At 40.4% G+C, this 17,913-nt stretch overlaps 1 protein-coding gene across 1 annotated transcript in view; it reads right to left on the bottom strand.

The window, feature by feature from the left end:
* Positions 1-723: 723 nt before the first annotated feature.
* Positions 724-17,913, bottom strand: part of PASD1 (PAS domain containing repressor 1) — a 76,712-nt gene continuing 59,522 nt past the window's right edge. Inside the window, exons 11-17 of the mRNA XM_003943426.2 lie at positions 12,602-12,725; positions 9,845-10,074; positions 5,679-5,830; positions 5,091-5,304; positions 4,227-4,696; positions 2,655-2,910; positions 724-855 (exon numbers count right to left, since the gene is read on the bottom strand). Coding sequence (XP_003943475.2) covers positions 724-855; positions 2,655-2,910; positions 4,227-4,696; positions 5,091-5,304; positions 5,679-5,830; positions 9,845-10,074; positions 12,602-12,725 — 1,578 coding nt within the window. The remainder of the gene's footprint in view (positions 856-2,654; positions 2,911-4,226; positions 4,697-5,090; positions 5,305-5,678; positions 5,831-9,844; positions 10,075-12,601; positions 12,726-17,913) is intronic.

The raw sequence follows: 17,913 nt of genomic DNA on the forward strand, positions 1-17,913 counted from the left end.
TGTGAACAAGAGACAGGGGAGTAGGATCCGCAAAAGGGCCTAACTGTAGGAAATGAGCCCTTCACCAGGGACTTTGGCACAGTCAGGTTCCAAACATCACTCATCAACTCACAAAGCTCCAGTGAATGTAAACGTTTATTAAGCAAGGAAGCCATAATTATTTAAGCTCTTAAGTGCCTCCATTGAGCTGATTTCAGGTTCCCTTAGTTGGAGTCCCATTCTGTCTGGGCTTCTCCAGCAAGAATATGGAGGGGAGGCATGGCTTGATCCTCAGGGTCAAGGCTTCAGAATTCTTGTGGCTAAAACAAAACAGCCTCTAGATTTACTAGATCTAGAAAAAATGCCAGGACTCTGGCTTTTTTGTTTTTTTTTTTCTTTGTGTTGAAAAATTTGAGCAAACTCTCAGCGGACCACCTTCCTGTGGTGGAACGTGGACATACAAAGCAGGACACAGGCGGATGGGACACCACAGCCAGCTGTGGCTGCCTGCTGGCACACCCTAGCATACTATGGATCACAGGCCGCCTCTGCAGCATAACTTCCAAGAAACAGGCTGTGCTTAATAAACAGTTACAAACAAAATCTATCAGGAAACAGTTATTTCTCTAACCCCAACCTCTACTCCAAGGGATTTTATGTATCTTGAAGGTCCCCTGGTCATGCAGACCTCATTGGCTTGGCCCCACCCCCCATTTCCCCTCATTGTTGGTCATGAAAGTACTGCTAGCGCTGCTTATTTGAGTCACGCTGCTCCTCAGGTGTCAAGTATCTCATCTGGTCTGGCTGGTGTGCAGCAGGGCCTTGGAAAGCCTGTTGACCAAGAGGTCCCTTGGCTCCTATGTCAGAAACTTGCACCTGCCAGGAAAAAGTGAAATAAGGTGGAATGTTTTGCTATAGTTCGTGGGCCCATTTTTTTGTGGTGGGAGGATCCCTTTAGTTCAAATAGGCAAGCTGCTGAGAAATACCTCTTCGGAACATGAGCCTTCAAGGTGATGGTAGGCGGGGGAGCTGGAGAAGATGAGGTTCATCTGCTCCTCTCTCTCCCAACAGCATCTTGGCTTAAAGAGCAGCAGAAGCAGACCCGGACTTTCTCAAAGTTGCCTTAAAGCTCCTGGGTCTGTGCCTGACCTTCCCTTTTGAGCTTCTCTGCCAGCCATGGCTACTAGTCTTGGGCCTTGGACTCAGTGATTTCCATGCTGACTCTGATTTGCAGCTAATTGGCCCACTTTAATAAAATGGCAGGAGAGGTACCAATCCACACTGGAGTGTGGAAGAGTGAGGAAAAATGGATACAAAGATGTTGTTACAAAGTGTGGGCTGTGGAGGTCTTTTCTGGTTAGGGAGGAGGGATGCCTTGGGTTATGCTGCAAGGTGATGCAAGATTTCAGTGAGTGGGGCTCAAGGGAGTGGAGAAGACACAGGGAGCACAAGGAGCATGGCTGGGCTCTGGGCAGACAGCTGGAGGTGTCTGGAGACTTGTAGGTGGAAAGGTCCCAGAAGGCAATAGTGAGGGCTGGGACGCTAAGAGGAGGAGCTCAGGCTTCATTCTGAGGATAGGAGTGAGCCCTTGAGGATTTGTGGCAAGGGAAGCTCTGACATTGTCCTGCCCTTGGCTGTTCCGCTGCTTTCTCCCAGCTGAGCAACTTTGCAGAATCTGACCTTCCCCACTTCCCTGGGCTACGTGCTCAGCCTTGTGCTGGTTTGGCCTCTCAGGATCCCCTCTAGGAGGGAAAGTGCCTCAAAAATAGGCATAAAGGCATAAAAATTTCTCAACAAAGTCTGGCTTGGTAACGGAACCACAGGACCTATTGCCCCCTCTGATCTCTCCATGTGAGCAGTCCCTCTAAGTGACCAAGTTTCTAGCAGTAGTGGTAGCACAGATAATCAAGGTGTATATGTGAAAATAATCATGGCTTTGCTTGCTTAAAATATTTAAACTCCTTTTTGCCTTAGCTTATTATTTCTTGTGGTTGTTTTGGTTTAGTTTTTTGTTTGAAGAAAAAAAAGGTTAGGCTATAGGAAGATTTTTAAAGCTAGAGTGAAAACACCTTTTGTAAGTTCAGTTCATTAGTGAAATTGTGTGTGGGGAGTCCCCACATGGTCTGCGGGGAGCAAAACCTGCTACATAACTGCCATCTGGACCAGCTTCTATCCTGGAAACATGGCCACTGCAGATGGTCCTAAGGTAGGCCTGCCCTTCCGAATACAGGGTACCCATAGACGGATACCAAGCACATTCAACAGAGGGGCCCTAGGTTTATTTTTAGTGCAAGGAAACATACTGACACTAGGTTCTAGATTTTGTAGCAGAACTAAAGATCTGTAAGTCTGGCAAGAGACTTGGGATCAGACAATGAGCTCAGATTCAAAAAATGGTATGGCTCACTTTGCCCATGTAACATATTTTTGAGAGAAGTTTCAGTCAGATTGCATCTAAGATCCATTAGGCCAGCTCACTTTTTTGAGGAACCCTGCAGAGAATACTTTTACTCAGCAATGAGTGCTACCATCATGTGAGTAACTGCCCTCAAGTGTATTCAGCTTTGAAGTCTGGCTCTCACACACAGCATGCTCTTGGGGTGTGTGTTATGAGGAAAGGGCCCAGAATCCCTCTTGACCTGTGCTGGAGGGAAAAGGAGAAGGCTGTAGCATACCTGACGGTGGATTGGTTGGCTGGGCATGGTGCCCTGCTTATCAGAAGTCCGAGTATTCAGTTGGAAAACAACTTGATCGCATGGATCAGACGGCTGTTCCCAAACAGGGATGCAATCCTGTGGGATCTCCAGGGTGCTTATGGTTGAGTCTGAACTTATGGGAGTAGTGCTGGAAGAAGAAATTGCCTCAGAGTTTGGGGTATCTACCAATGGCAGCTGGCTCATGGTGGGCTCCTGATACTCCTCAGGAAGAAAACTGTAAGAGAAATAATCTGTTGTAGTGACATGGATCTGGACATGATAACCGATGAGACACCCATGTGGTCATCAGTAGGTGCTTCAGGCACATTTTGTTTGTAGCCACACCACAGGATTTACTTTTTTGTATTCTCACTTTGGCCTGACTAAGACTCAACTTGTCAAAGGAAAGTGAATGTAGACACTGAAAGAAATTACAATCCCTTGTCTCAACTGGTTTTATTTAAATTACTTAAATAATTTGGGTTTTGCAGGCATAAATAATTTGAATAAATAACATGTCACTGCAACAGTCTTGGTCCTGCCACAACTATGCTCTCTGTGGCCTTGGGCAAGTCACTTCATCTACCTTGAATGAATAGGAAGCTAGTGGCTGAGCAGAGACTGTAAGGCAGATTTCAAAACTCCAAATCCAGTACTCTCTAGACAACCCTAAGCCTGGAAGTCTTGTGATCAATATAGATTTTTGAGCCCCATCCAGGCTCTGAATCTATACTTTCCGCACCCTCCTCGGGTGGATTCTGATGATCAGGTCAGGTGGGCAATATGGCCCTAAAGCAGTCTACATGTCAAAGTCACTGATTCTAAATGAAAGCCCAGAAGGAAGTCTGGAGAGCTTTGGGAGTCCCATCTCAGAAACCCAGTATTCATTCAAAATCATTTAGTGGGCCCCAGCTATGTGCTAAGCAATACTTTCATTGCTGAGCAGAACCTTCTCTTTCTAGCACTTGAAGCCAAAGACCTTATTATTGAGCAGAAATGTGTTTGTGTCCTTATACTGCCACTCAGGACTCAACCTTCATGTGTGCTTGGCTGATCTCAGCAATTTAGCAATTGTTTCACTCTCACTTCCTTCCTACTTTTCATAAATGCTATGGAGATACCTGCACTGGTCTACTGGAATCACCAGATTCCAGGAAAGTTAGAGAATGAAACTGGAAGCCCAGAAGTTATTCAGCTTTGGACACAAAATACTTGTCCATAGATGCCCTGTGCAACAGACCAGGCTTGGGGAATCCAACCAAGTGATTTCAAGGTTTGTGGGCTAATTCCCTAGCATTGAGGCTTCCTTATCTTGTCCTTTCTTCATGGGTACCCCTTCGTTCCATCAATGGTTGCTTAGCCATGTGCTACACATGCAGAGGCATGATGGCAGTAGCCACAGAGAAGATAAGTTGAGAGCAAGTTGCTGTTGATGAGAAGGCTGCTGGTGTCACATGGACAGGTCGTCTGTCTGTGGTTTCAGGCATGGGATCTAGCCATGAGGGAAAAGCAATGATCACAGCACCTATCACCATTCCATGCATGTCTTACCTTTGATTCTCATCTTCTTGTTGCCCAGAGTTTCCATCTTGATAGCCAGAGAGCTGTTGTTCAGCTACTATCTGGATAGGAACAACAATGGGTTGGGTCTGCAAAAATCTAACAGGGTTATTGCAGAGGGGCTCAGTTACGCTGCTTGGGTTTTGCAGGCGTATCTTTAGCATATGACTCCCCACGATGACATTACGCTTCAGTGGCTGCTCTTGCAGCTGCTGCTTCTGCTGCCCCTTCTTTGTCCCTTTCTGCAGCATCTGCCACTTCTTCCGCTCCTGCAGCGTATTCTTTCTCTGCTGCCTCTGCTCCTGCAGCTTCTTCTTCTCCTGCATCTTATGCTCCTGTAGCTTCTTCTCCTGTATCTTCTTTTGCTCATGTACTTTCCTTTGCTCCCTCAGATGCTGCAGCCGCTTTCGCAGCTGCTGCTGCTGCTCCTTCAGACGTTGTTCTTGCTGTGCCAGTTGCTGCTATATTAAAAGGCAAGAGATAAAAGGACCCTGGTGTCTGCAAGAGCCTACCAGAAATTTATTTAACACTCCTATTCAACTTTCACAAAGCAAAAGGCAACAACAGTTGAGCCTCTCTGCACATAGTGCGACTGTCTACTTGTTAGACTGGATACTAGTTGCAGCCAAACACATGGCAGCGAGAGTCTGCTAATCCAGCCCATATGTACATGTATGTATACGTGGTCTTGCATGTGCATTCAGGTCTAGGTAGCCCAGGATTTTTTACTATCTTGGGCAAATAAATTGTAGCCAACTGGATAGCCACTACCCCTTAAGGAGAAACAGGTGAGTCAAAGTCCTCAAGAAAACAAAATCCCCTTTCAGATACACAGTTAAAACAGCATTTCCATACCTGGGTGAAGGCAGCACAAGGTTCCTGAAGATTCCTAGTGTTTTTGAGAGAGTTGTATAAAGATAAATCACAGACTCGCTTGATCTCCTTGGGATATGGGAGAGACCGCTTCACTTGCCCAGTGTGTTGTTTCTGCTGTTCCACGGGCACTGCCTCCAAAGGTTGGTGATAAGGACGGACAATGTGGTGTGATGTCTTTGGCTGCTTCTGTAAGGACACAGTATCACAAAAGTCTTATTCACAGTCTACACTTTCCTTAGCTCACAAGACAAGCTGGGCATGGAGCAGGATTACCCATAGGCAAGCCTACAGGAAGCCTTGGTTATATGGAAGTCACACCTACCATTGCCAAGACCTGGCTGGGCCAATCTCAGCTCTTGTAGTCAAGAGCAAAAGGGCAAAACTCTAAGTCCCCCCTGGAGATCACTTTAGATATCCCATGTCACCCTGTGGGCAGCAGCTGTCACTACCTGCAGGCCCTATTGACTAACTCCTTAAGGCCTCCCAAGGTCCCTCTCTCCTCTTCCATCTGCCACGTATATAGACCAGTCTCTGACCTGAAACCTAGCAGCCTGACTTGTCTGAAGCTGATCCATCATCACTTCCAGTGCATCCTGCTGGTTTTGGATGACATCATGCAGCACCTGAGTCCTCTTTTCAAGTTGTTCCTTCAACTTCTTTATCAGGTCCAGTTCCTGGCTAATGATGCTGTATACAACTGGTGATAATGGCTGTGATGACTGTGGGGAGGAATTACTTATGGTTCATGTACAGGGACACTGGTTTCTCCAAGTCTTACCATATTGTTTCACTTCAAAATTTCTGAAAGACTGAGAATGCAAATGGTAGCACTCAAATCTTGATTTCATTCATTACTAGAAAGTTTGAAAACATGGTTAGATAATTTGGGACTTCTAGATAAGAAATGGACCATGGAGATCATTTAACCTGATTCTTTTCCTAAAAAGAAAGATGTAGAATTGGCTCAGAGACACGAATCGACCTGCCTAAAGTCCTTAGTAAAAGAGTCACAGGCCAGTGCCAAAATATTCTACCCCTAGGTCAAATCACAAATGACAATAGAGTCCCTGTTAGCAATGCAATAATGAAAATCATCAATTGGCACTTCCTCTGTTCCAGGCACTCTTCTAAGCACTGTATGAAAACTCACAGGTCTGATCTTCCAAGAGCCCTGAAAAGTAGATATTGTCATTGTTCTCATGAACAATTACAGTACTTAGGTGGACTCTTCTGTAGGTCCTGGAAATCTAATTTTAACTTGGATAACAGACTCACATCTAGAAAGAAGAAAACATACAGGTTTATAAAAGTAGAGAGTGTGTTACAGGGCAAATGAGGCGCCATATTGACTGGAACAGAAGGAGTAAGGCAGGTCACATATAGAGGAGAAGCCAGAGTTTTGTACAGGTTCAGGTAGCCGAGGAACTCAGATTTTATTCATCAGCCACGTGGCACTGCTGCTAGAAGGTGTGTTCTTATCAGGGATGTAACATACTCAGATCTCAGTTGTAAAACATGCCTTCTGGTACCTGTGCAGAAGATGAAGTGGTGGGAGAAAGGAAGCTTGGAGTTTGGGACAAGTCAATTGGAAGGCTGTAGGAGTAATTCAAGGTAGAGATAACAGGGGCATGGAACAAACTAGAAGTAGATGATATCAAAAGGAAAGGACACCATTTGAGAGAAATTAAGAAAACAGCAAATGCTGGTGAGGATGCGGAGAAAGGAGAATACTCATATACTGTTGGTAGGAATATATTTGTATAAACACTATGGAAAACAGTATGGTGGTTCCTCATGTAACTAAAAATACAGCTACCATATGATGCAGCAAATCCCATTGCTGGGTATACACCAAAAGAAAGGAAATCTACTGACCAAAAAGATACCTGCACCCCCATGTTCATGCAGTACTATTCACAATAGCCAAAATTTGAAATAAGGCCAACAGACAAATGGCTAAAGAAAATGTATTATATACACACAATGGAATATTATTCAGCCATGAAAAGAATGAAATCATGTCATCTGCCACAATATGAATGGAACTGGAGGTTATTAAGTTAAGTGAAATAAGCTAGGTACAGAAAGACAAATATAATATGTTCTCATTCATATGTGAAAGTTAAAAATGTAGATCTCATGGAGGTGGAGAGTAGAATGGTGGTTACCTGAGACTAGGAAGGGAAGGTGGAAGAGGTCGATGAAGAGAAGTTGATTACTGGGTACAAAAATACAGGGAAACATTAGCAACAAGCTCTAGTACTCAATACTACAGTAGGAAAACTGAACTATAATAATTTATTGTATATTTTACAATAGCTAAAAGAATTGTAATGCTCCCAATACAAAGAAAAAACAAATGTTTGAGGTGATGGGTATTACCCTGATTACCCTGATTTGATCATTAAGCATTGTATACATGTATTCAAATATCACATTACCTCCAAAACCATGTACAACTATAATATATCAAAAACAAACAAATAAAATTCCAAGAAAAAGATTACCATCCACAATATCTTAAAGTAAAATGAAGTTTGAAAATCAATAATAAAAAATAACTGAGCTGGGTGTGGTGGCTTGCACCTGTAATCCCAGCTACTCAGGAGGCTGATGTGGGAGAACTGCTTGAGGCATGAAACCAGCCTGGACAACAAAACAAGAACCCTGTCTCTTGAAAAACAAACACAAAAAAGGTGGATAGGACTTCTCAACTGATTGGCTGAGAGGGACAGAAAAGAGATGAGATTCTTGGAAAGGAACTCTCTTTCAAGGCTGGCAGTAGGGCCTGGGAACAATTGCTATTTGCCCTGAACTGTGCTGTATACCATGCCCATAAACAAGGTTAGAGAGACACAGTCCTGATCCATAAAGAATTTACAATATTAATAATAAGAAAAAGGTCCACACACTTGCAACTTCTAGAAACTAAAAATAGACTTATACTGTGGTCCATCAATCACCTTTACGAGTAGCATAAGTACATAAATGAGTTGAGAGAAAGAGAGAGAATACCCTGCAAGTTGTTTTCTCATCATTTGGAATAAAAATTATATATGTATTTTTAGTCCATTGAAAATTGTTCAAATTGTCCTTCTTTCTCTATGTATTATATGTCTCTTCCTATAAGAAAGCAGACATTCACTAGACCAAAAAAACACCCAATACATACACACACACATGCGTGCATATGTGTACACACACACACACACACACACACCCCTCTAAACTTAGGACTGGAAGAAACAAACTTTACACGTTATCACATCCTCTCACCCTCTCCAAGCAGGAATTTTCTCTTTGCTGTTCCTGGAAAATGAGCTGCCAAAAATTGGCTCTAACCTTTCCACTGAATGACAGGGGACTTGCTATTTTGAGAGGTGATCTAATCTGTCTGAGAAGGGCTAATAGTGCCGGACTGCTTCCTTGATCCTCTGGAACCACATCTTCCACCTTATGACCCTTTAACTATTTGTATAAAACTGTCCTGTCCCTCACCATTATTCCCTTCCCTAGTGTCTTGAGCAACTGATTAAGATGTTTTCCAACCCCTTCCTCATCCTGGTCTCCATCTTCTGGATACACTCCAGGTTGTTGATACATGGCATCCAGAAATAAGCCTAATGCACTAGCACACACAGAGCCAGATGGCACACTTACATTGCTGGTTATTTGGGTGATTTTTTCAAAAAAGTTATACTCAAAAATTTACTTACAAGTTAATTCAAATGAGAAGATAAACCTGTCAACAGTGAAAGGGGGATCACAAATTTTGTCATAATAAGGACATAAATCAGGACAAAATGGATTTTCACAGAAATTTCCTTTTAAATATCTCCAAGATTTTTCACAGCAGTGGGCAAATCCCTGCAAGCCAAGACCATTTCAACATGGAGAAACTGAGGCTCAGGAATTTTCCAAGGCCACACTGTTGAGGCCAAACTCAATTGTGTTCTAGCCCTTAATTATTTTCATTAGATGAGTATCCCTTTGACATTAGAAATTGAGTGACTAATCTTAGGCTTAGTGACGAACACATGCAATTCCACATTAACTGACCATAAACTCATTAGCTTGGGTTCTAATCCTGATTTTAATAATTCTGTCTAATACAAAAGATGATTGTACAAATCTGTAGTTGTGTACACAAGTTTTTGGGTAGAGGAGCTACACAGAAGTTAATCCAACCATTTTTATTTGCCTTTGCACTGTACATTGGTACTAATGTTTCAAGGTTGGGTATATCTAAGACTCTGAAATGCATGTTCTAACCTAATAAAAATTCCACTGGGAAAACCTAGCTTGTAGTGCAGGCAGAGGGTTGGTATGAGTAGGCCAGAAGGTTGTCTTCCCTCTAGATGGTTAGCCTGCTCTCACAGGTGGTTAAGAGCAGAGCTCTTAAAAATACCGCCTTTTCTTAGTAGCTAAGCTTCCTATTTGGTTCAAGCTTTCCATCAAGTACAGTGTCCTTGGGATTTCATATTAAGAAGAAGACAGGGATTTGGTACTTAGAGAACCTCCCACCTCCCTGTTTGTGAAGGTCCATTGAGTTATCAGCTGCGTTTGAAAATCCAATACAATAGAAATAGTGGAAATAGTGGTATAGTTTTGAAAAAGTAATAAACATACTTTCTACAAAGTGAAACTGATCACAAGAGTGAAAATTTGGGCTTTGCAAGGTTAGCTGTTTAGACAAACATGTGAATCAAGTGAAGTGAGACTTTCAGAGGTACCTGAGCACGGGTGCCAGCAGTCTCCAGGTCCACTGAGTCTTCTGTGTCCACGGAATCCATCGGGCCTGTCTGGTCCGACAGATTCACTATGTTCTCTGGGTCCTGCTGGCCCTTTGGGCCCTCCTGGTCCACTGAGTCCTCCTCGTCCACCGAGAACTCCAGGTCCACTGGTTCTGCCTTGTACAATGGATTCACTTCAAGCTCAAATTGAAAACCTTGCAAGGATAATAAGGTTGGGGAAGAAAGCACAGGTGAGTTCATGACTTAAAAGCAAAAGTATTAATGTTATCAAAAAGACTGGATAAGACAGTCATTTTACTCCATGTTAAGGATGAGATGTGCCAGGTGCCAAGAATCATTCAGAATATTATTTTTAAAATCTATTCATATTTGAAAATGAAGAAAAGGGAGAGAGTGTTTGAAGTTACCACTGCCTATTCTCTACCTTGAGCTAGTGCTTAAACCCACTGCAGTTGTCAGTGTCATTTCATTCATTATAAAATTATTTTGGCTCTGCTTCTGGAGATTTTGTATCATCCAACTGATAAAACCAAATTAATCTAGTCATAAATGACTTCTGAACCATTGGGTTACCCAGAATGTGGGACCTCAGGAATGCTCAAAGTGCTCTGGGAGGTGTTATGACATGACTTGGTTTCAGGAGCCCTGAAAAGCACAGTGGAGAACATTATTTCAATAATGCAAAATGGTACAGTCATTTTGGAAAACATTTTATCAGTTTCTAATAAAGTTAAACACATACTTCCCAAATGACCCAGCAGTCCTACACCCAGAAGTTGAAAACACATATGCACACAACACAAAAACTTCTATGCAAATGTTTAAAGTAGCTTATTCATGATCATAAAACACTTGGAAACACGCCAGATGTTCTTTCACTGGTGGATGAAGTTTTAAAACCTGGTATATTCATAAGATGTCGTACTACTCAGCAATAAAAGGGAATGAATCATTGATCTATGGAACCATGGATGAATCCTAAATGCATTTTGCTAAGTGAAAGGAGCTAGACCTACAAGGATAGATATCATATGATTCATCTTACATGACATTCTGGAAAAGGGAAACCTGCAGAAGTGAAATACCTTAATGATTGTCAGGGGATGGGAAACCAAGGTTGAGTACAATGAAGGAGCACAAAGTAATGTTGGGGGTGATGGAACTATTCTGTTTGGTACTGTGGTGATGCATACATGACTCTTAACATTTGTCAAAATCCATAGAACTATATATCACAAACGGTGAATTTTGTTGTACATAAATTTGAAAATGAATTGCTCAGGAGGTGGGAAAACCCAGGTGAAAATGCAGGCTGTAATAAATGAATCTACTTCTATTACAAATAAATGACATATCCACAGTGACAGGGGTGAAAAATAAAGAAGCTAACATAGGAACTTTGGAAAACAGAGGTTTGCCTAGATGCTGCAAGGTTAAAGACAACAACAACAACAACAACAACAACAACAACAACCTGCACACTCAAACTAATTCTCAAACTTATTCCAAATGGTAAATTTGTTTCTTAAGGGATACAGGTTAGCAATTGTGAAACTACTTTTTATGAATATTTATGCATTGAAAAAAATCAATAAATATATGATAGATAATAAGAGCCAGATTTATCACTGTCTGAGATACAAATTACAAATAAACACACAGAAAAGGGTAGAATGAACCCTATGGTAATGGACTGGAGTAGGAGATATCAATGAACTCCTGTTGTTGTTGTTTTTGTTTGTTACATGCTGAAATAAATACACATGGGTGTATATGCTTGCACGGGTTAGTATGAATAGACATCTTTCCATAACTGCTAGCCATCTCAGTATGCTCATTTTGTTGGAATAATAATATGAGGAAGGTTATAAGGATTTCTCGACCATTGGCTTAACAGTAATAAATACAAATAATTATCTATAGCAAAGTTACAATGGTAAGTCCAGATAAATAGGTTTAAAGTAATCATTGCTCTTATAAATTTTAGAAATCAAAATTATGAGTTCACGGAGTTTGACCTCACCTGCCAAAAATCAATTGTTTTTGAAGAATTCTTTAAAACGTGGCTTTGAGATTGATAGCAACAATAGAAAAGTTGTTAACTAAGAGTTGTAAAAGTGAAGATATTAAAATAGGATTTAAAAGCTGAAAAAAGTGAAATAAAAATTAAAGCAAAGCTTATTATTTCTATATATGAAGATTCCACATACTGATTATTTATGACAGGATTAATTAGGAGATATGATCTGCATTATGCATCCACCATTTCCTTAAGTTTTGTACATTTTATACAATTATGGTTATGAAATGTCTTTCATATTGAAATTCATGAAATAAATATCACTGTTTTTTAGAGACTCGCTTTCCCCCTTTATTGCAATAAAAACTCAATGAAAAGAGATTTCTATGGAATCCAAATACTGTGTCATAGCAGAATAGACAACATGAATATAAAAAGATAAAATGCTATTCCTTCAAGGACTGAGATCCAGCATCAATATTTAGAAGATTAAAATTAAATGGGAGAGAAGACCATTCCCAAGCACTTGAACCTGTGATGAAATACTTATTTTTATTATTCTCAAATCATCATCTCAAATATTTACAGAATAAGAAGAAAGTTGGACTTCACTCTGTGATTTCACACTATTATAAATACAGCATTATATTAATCTGAAAAACTGTAACTACCCTGTAAGTGACTATTTTTCTTCTGACAAGCATAAATGTACCTACCTGGAGATTCAGGAATATTATCCAGGGAAACTGTGCTGGAGCAATAAGTTGAATCAGAATCTACAGCAGTTACACAAACGTCTTGTGGTCCATGCTGCTTAACCTGTGTAACCTCAATTTGGTCCTATAAATTTCCAAAAAAGAAAGATCAGACATTGCATTTTGGAGTTAGAATAGGAAACACAGGCAGAATACAAACTGATGCATTTAACATCACAATTTCTAACACTGCTGCAATAAACTGAAACCTAACACAAAATCATCATCAAATACCTACTTAAAAATATTGCTGGAAGATAACAAGCAGAGATTATAGATGCCACAGGTATACACTGACAAACCCAATAAGAGAAACACAGTATACATAACACTAAAAACAAAGGCATCAAAAATGTTTATAGATCAAAAGGCATGGCAAAAACAATTATGCATTTCAGTGGTGTCAGTAGGATGCTGTCATGATAGTAGCCAAGGATAGTAGTCATCTGATCTCCCATTCCTCATTATTAGACCCAAACACACTGGTTCACAGAGAAATGGGACAGCAGTGGGAGAACTGCACCCTCGCTGATAAGGCTATTTTCCCAGAGTTCCTGCACATGCATCCTAGGCTTAGAGCAAGAAAAGGCTAACTGGGGGCTATTTAACAACCATTCCATATCTTTTGGCAGATTAAAGTTGTAAGTATTATTGGCAAAAGTACTTTTAGCAGACAGGTAAAAAGGCCTCTAAGAGCTTCTAGTGCAATGTTCTCATTTGATAGTGTCAACGAGGGTAAGGCCATATAGACAGGCAGAAGCAGAGTGAAAGACAGAATCTATTGGCTCCAAACTCAATGCTTTTTTTCCTAAGCCTGGCTACCTTTGAGCCATTTGTTGCCTTAAACTGTGTACATATTTCTATTGAGTGATAGTTCCTTAACAACTGGATCTTTTTTTAATAGTCTGTGGATCACTGTCCATATGAAATTTAAGTACCTGGTTTGGCAGTTAAATCTTTTACATCCCTTACAAAATATTGTGTTTGCTTTTGTTTTGGATTGGCTTAAGACACAGACCCATGGTAATTTTTCTACAAGGAATCTCTTTGTTGGATCACATCCCAGCATTTTAACTTCAGAAAATTGTGAAACCTCACTGTTCAAGTGATTATGTTTTATACTTCTTAAAATAAATTATATGTTGTTGGAGATGTGACAATCTTTTCATTATTTATGATACTATGGTGAATTGGTATTCATTAAGAGGAGATATAACCTGCCTCTGTCCTCTTCCTTTGGTTCTTCTTCATAGTCATCTATCGATTTAATCACTACTTCTTTGCTTCCTGGATTATCTTCAATAGAAATTTATATTCTCAAATGTTAATTAAGATGTCCACTTTTGGGTACTCATATGTTTTAGCTTATCAATATAAATGCAGTGAGCTTAAATTAACTTAAATGACAGCATCACATGCAGTAATGGTAATTGGCCTGGAAATAAACAAAGCCAGTAAACTACTTTGGAAGCAAAAAGATACCAATTTAAAATCCAATTAGGAGTAAGGTGAAAATGCATACATGGGGAAAGGAAGATAATTAATCAACATGCTTGTACAGTTTTGAGTGAAATTTTAGATTCACCTTTATTCCATAATTGTCTCCATGAATAGTGTCCTGAAGGATATGAAGAGAGAGACATGGGTTTTGAGGTTGGACATAGAGTAGGCTTCAAATGCAAACTCCAATATCTGATGGTTAGGTAAACTACAAGTATGTAAAGGGAGAGGGGACAAGGGCATTCAAGAAGTTTGTCCCCAGATCTTTGCATTTTCCCTGTGGTGGCTTAATGTTAAAAGTGCTCTGGCTAATTTTTAGGATATCCTTGCATTTTACTTTTTTGGGGGTGGTGGGGGAATGGCCATAGGGATTCCAATCAAGACAGCAGACCAGTCAGACATGGGTAAAACGCTAGATAAAATAGAGTAGAATTTTTTAAAAATACGCTCAGTTTAGAAATTGTCTCCGGACCTTATTTTTTCTACCTGCCACTACATTTATGTGATTCCCTTTACCGAAAAATCTCTCAAAAGAGTTTTTTATACACAATGCCTCCAATTCCACCATCCTCTTGTAAACCTACTCTCGTCAGACATTATCTCCTTGAACCCCACCATACTCCACCAAAACATTTGTCAAGTTTAGCAATGACCTACAGGTCCTAACTCTAATGGTCATTTCTCAATTGTCAATCTACCTAATCTATCAGTGGTATTTGACATTGTTCATCATTCCTTCTTCCTGGAAATACTTTCTTCACTTTGTTTACTTCCTACCTCACTAGTCACTTAGTCTCTTTTGCTAATTCCTCCTTTTTTTCACTAATCTCTTTCCTTTGAGTGTACTTCAAGGCTCAGTCCTTGGTTCTTGTTACTATCTACCTTAGTGACCATCCTCCAGGCTTACAGCTTTAAAACCATCCATGCTGATGATTCCCAAATTCAAATTTCCAGTCCAGGATTATGTCTCCAATTGGATGTTTAATGGGCATCTCATTAAAATGATTATTAAAAGATTAAAAGATTATTATCTTTTAATAAATATTTTCAAAACTAAGTCTCTAATATTACTCCTCCCCCAAAAGAAAACACCAGTGGCTAGGCACAGTGGCTCATGCCTATAATACCAACACTTTGAGAAGCTGAGGTGGGAGGACTGCTTGAGCCCACGAGTTTGAGACCAGCCTGGGCAATATAGCGAGACTCCATCTCTACAAAAAAAAAAAAAAAAAAAAAAAAAAAAAATTAAAATTAGCTGAGTGTGGCAGTGTGTGCCTGTAGTCCAAGTTACTTGGGAGGCTGAAGTGGGAGGATCATTTTGAGCCTGGGAAGCAGAAGTTGCAGTGAGCCCACCATGCCATTGCACTCCAGTATGGGCAAGAGAGTGAGAGATCCTTTCTCAAAAAAAAAAAAAAAAAAAAAGAAAGAAAGAAAGAAAGAAAGAAAGAAAGAAAGAAAGAAACACCCCTAAGCTTGTGAATTCTTTCTGTATTTTTTATTTTTTTTCATCTTAGTTACTGCAACATTATCCTACCAGTAGCTCATGTCAAGTCCCTTAAAATCATCCCTAACTCCTCTCTTTTTCTCACACCCCTCATCAAATACTAACAAATGCAAGGGCTCTTCCTTCAAAATATTTTCAGAGGGCGGGGCATGGTGGCTCACACCTAGAATCCGAGCACTTTGGGAGGCCAAAGTGGATGGATCACGAGGTCAAGAGTTGCAGACAAGCCTGGTTAACATGGTGAAACTGTCTCTATTAATATTACAAAAATTAACCAGGCATGGTGGCATGCACCTGCAATCCCAGCTACTTGGGAGGCTGAGGCAGGAGAATCGCTTAAACCCGGGAAGCAGGGGTTGCAGTGAGCCAAGTTCGCGCAACTGCACTCCAGACCCAGATGACAAGAGCGAGACTCTGTTTCAAAATAATAATAATTCAGAATCTAATCAGGTCTCACAACTTCTATGGTTACTGCCCTGCTCCAAGCCATTATCATCTCTCATTTGGACTGCTGATAGCCTCCTAACTGGACTCCTTAGCTTCCATCCCTGCCCTTCCTCCCACAGTCTATTCTCAACACTGTCACTCTTTTAATGAACAAGTCAACTCCTGCCATTTTTCTGCTCAAAACTCTAATCGTTCCCTCATTGCATTCAGCATTAAAGCCAAAATCTACACAATGGCTTCCAAAGCCCTACTTAACCTAATCTCCATTACATCTATGGCTTCATCAATACCTACTGTCAGCTTTGCTCACTCTGCTCCAGCTGATCTGACCTTCTTGTTATTCCTCTAAACACCAAGCATGTATCCACCTCAAAACCCTGCAGTAGTTTTTCCTCTTCTTGAAATAGTCTCCCCCGATCATAGATGTCTTCATGGCTAGCTTTCTCACTTTCTTCAAGTCTTTGCTTATATGTAATATCGTACTCCCACACCTCTTGCATTCCCAATCCTCCTCACCTTGCTCTATTTTTTCAATGTCTTGTCACTTTCTAATCAATGATTTCTTGATTTAATATTTTCATCTTGTTATTGTCTGTTTCTCACTGTTCGAATGTAAGCTTCTCTAGAGCAACAATTTTTCACTGTTTTGTTAACTGGTGAATCCAAACTCCAACTTATAACAGTGTTTGGTATCTGGTAGGTGTTCAATAAATCTTGTTCAATAAATCAGTAAATGAAGATATAAGAACAAAAGGGAAACCATTCAACAAATAGGACCATATGGCAAAATAGTTTTAAAAGTAGATGCCTCATTGTGTAGTAAGAGACATAGATATTGAGATCAGACAGGTCTGGGTTTGAATCCTGGCTCTAACACTTACTGTGTGACTTTGGGAAACTTACTCAATAGCAAGGCTCCAAGATTTACCATCTGTAAAACTGGAATGATAATGCTTCATAGGTGTGCTGTGGGAGTTAAGCACCCAGCCAAATGCACAAATAGGAAGTTCTCAATACATTTTAGTTTTCAGTATCATTATTCTTCAGGGCTTACCTTCTTTGACCACTTTTTAGACATTTAAATAAGTATCTGTTGAATGAGTAAATGATTAAGTGCCTACCATAGTAGGTATAAAATCAGTGCAAGATGCTTTCACGATTATTCCCTAAAACAGGTTTGTCCTGGCCTCTTGTTTGCACATAATCAGCTCTAGCAGACTGCTTCTGTGTCTGATATGTACTATGTCTACTCTATCCCACTCAGCCCTTCGTTCATACTCAAAGACAGCTGCTTCTGAAGATCCCACCCCACCTGCCACCTCCTGGCACAATGGATTTGGGTGCAAAAGCAATCTGACAATGCACAAGCTCTAATTCTGACAAACATGCCTGTTTAGCATAACATGGCTAAGGAGCAACCTATCTCTAGGGATGGATGGCAGAATGTGAGTGGCTAGTAACATAAGTTCCCTACACTCATCATTAAGAGAAGTATTTGGGTCACAGTCAATTAAAAAAGATTTCCTTTGGATGGGCATCAGTGTTTTTACATTAGCCATTGCTGTCCAAATGGTGAGGTGGTAGTTTTGTGAAAGGAACTTTATATCCAATACAAATACCTTGTTTTAAATACCTTGTCAACTAACATCCATTTTCAATGTTTTAAATACCTTGTCAACTAACATCCGTTATCAATAGAACATGCTTCTTTGAATACAGGGTTGTCTAGAGCAACGGCTGATGGACCAGACTATGATGTTTCCTGACAGGGGGCTTGAGTGCCTTGGTGTGTTTTTCTTCAAGTTTATTCTGCTTGGATTTA

This window comes from Saimiri boliviensis, chromosome X, assembly GCF_048565385.1.
Source record: "Saimiri boliviensis isolate mSaiBol1 chromosome X, mSaiBol1.pri, whole genome shotgun sequence".
In the NCBI taxonomy this organism is placed as follows: domain Eukaryota; kingdom Metazoa; phylum Chordata; class Mammalia; order Primates; family Cebidae; genus Saimiri; species Saimiri boliviensis.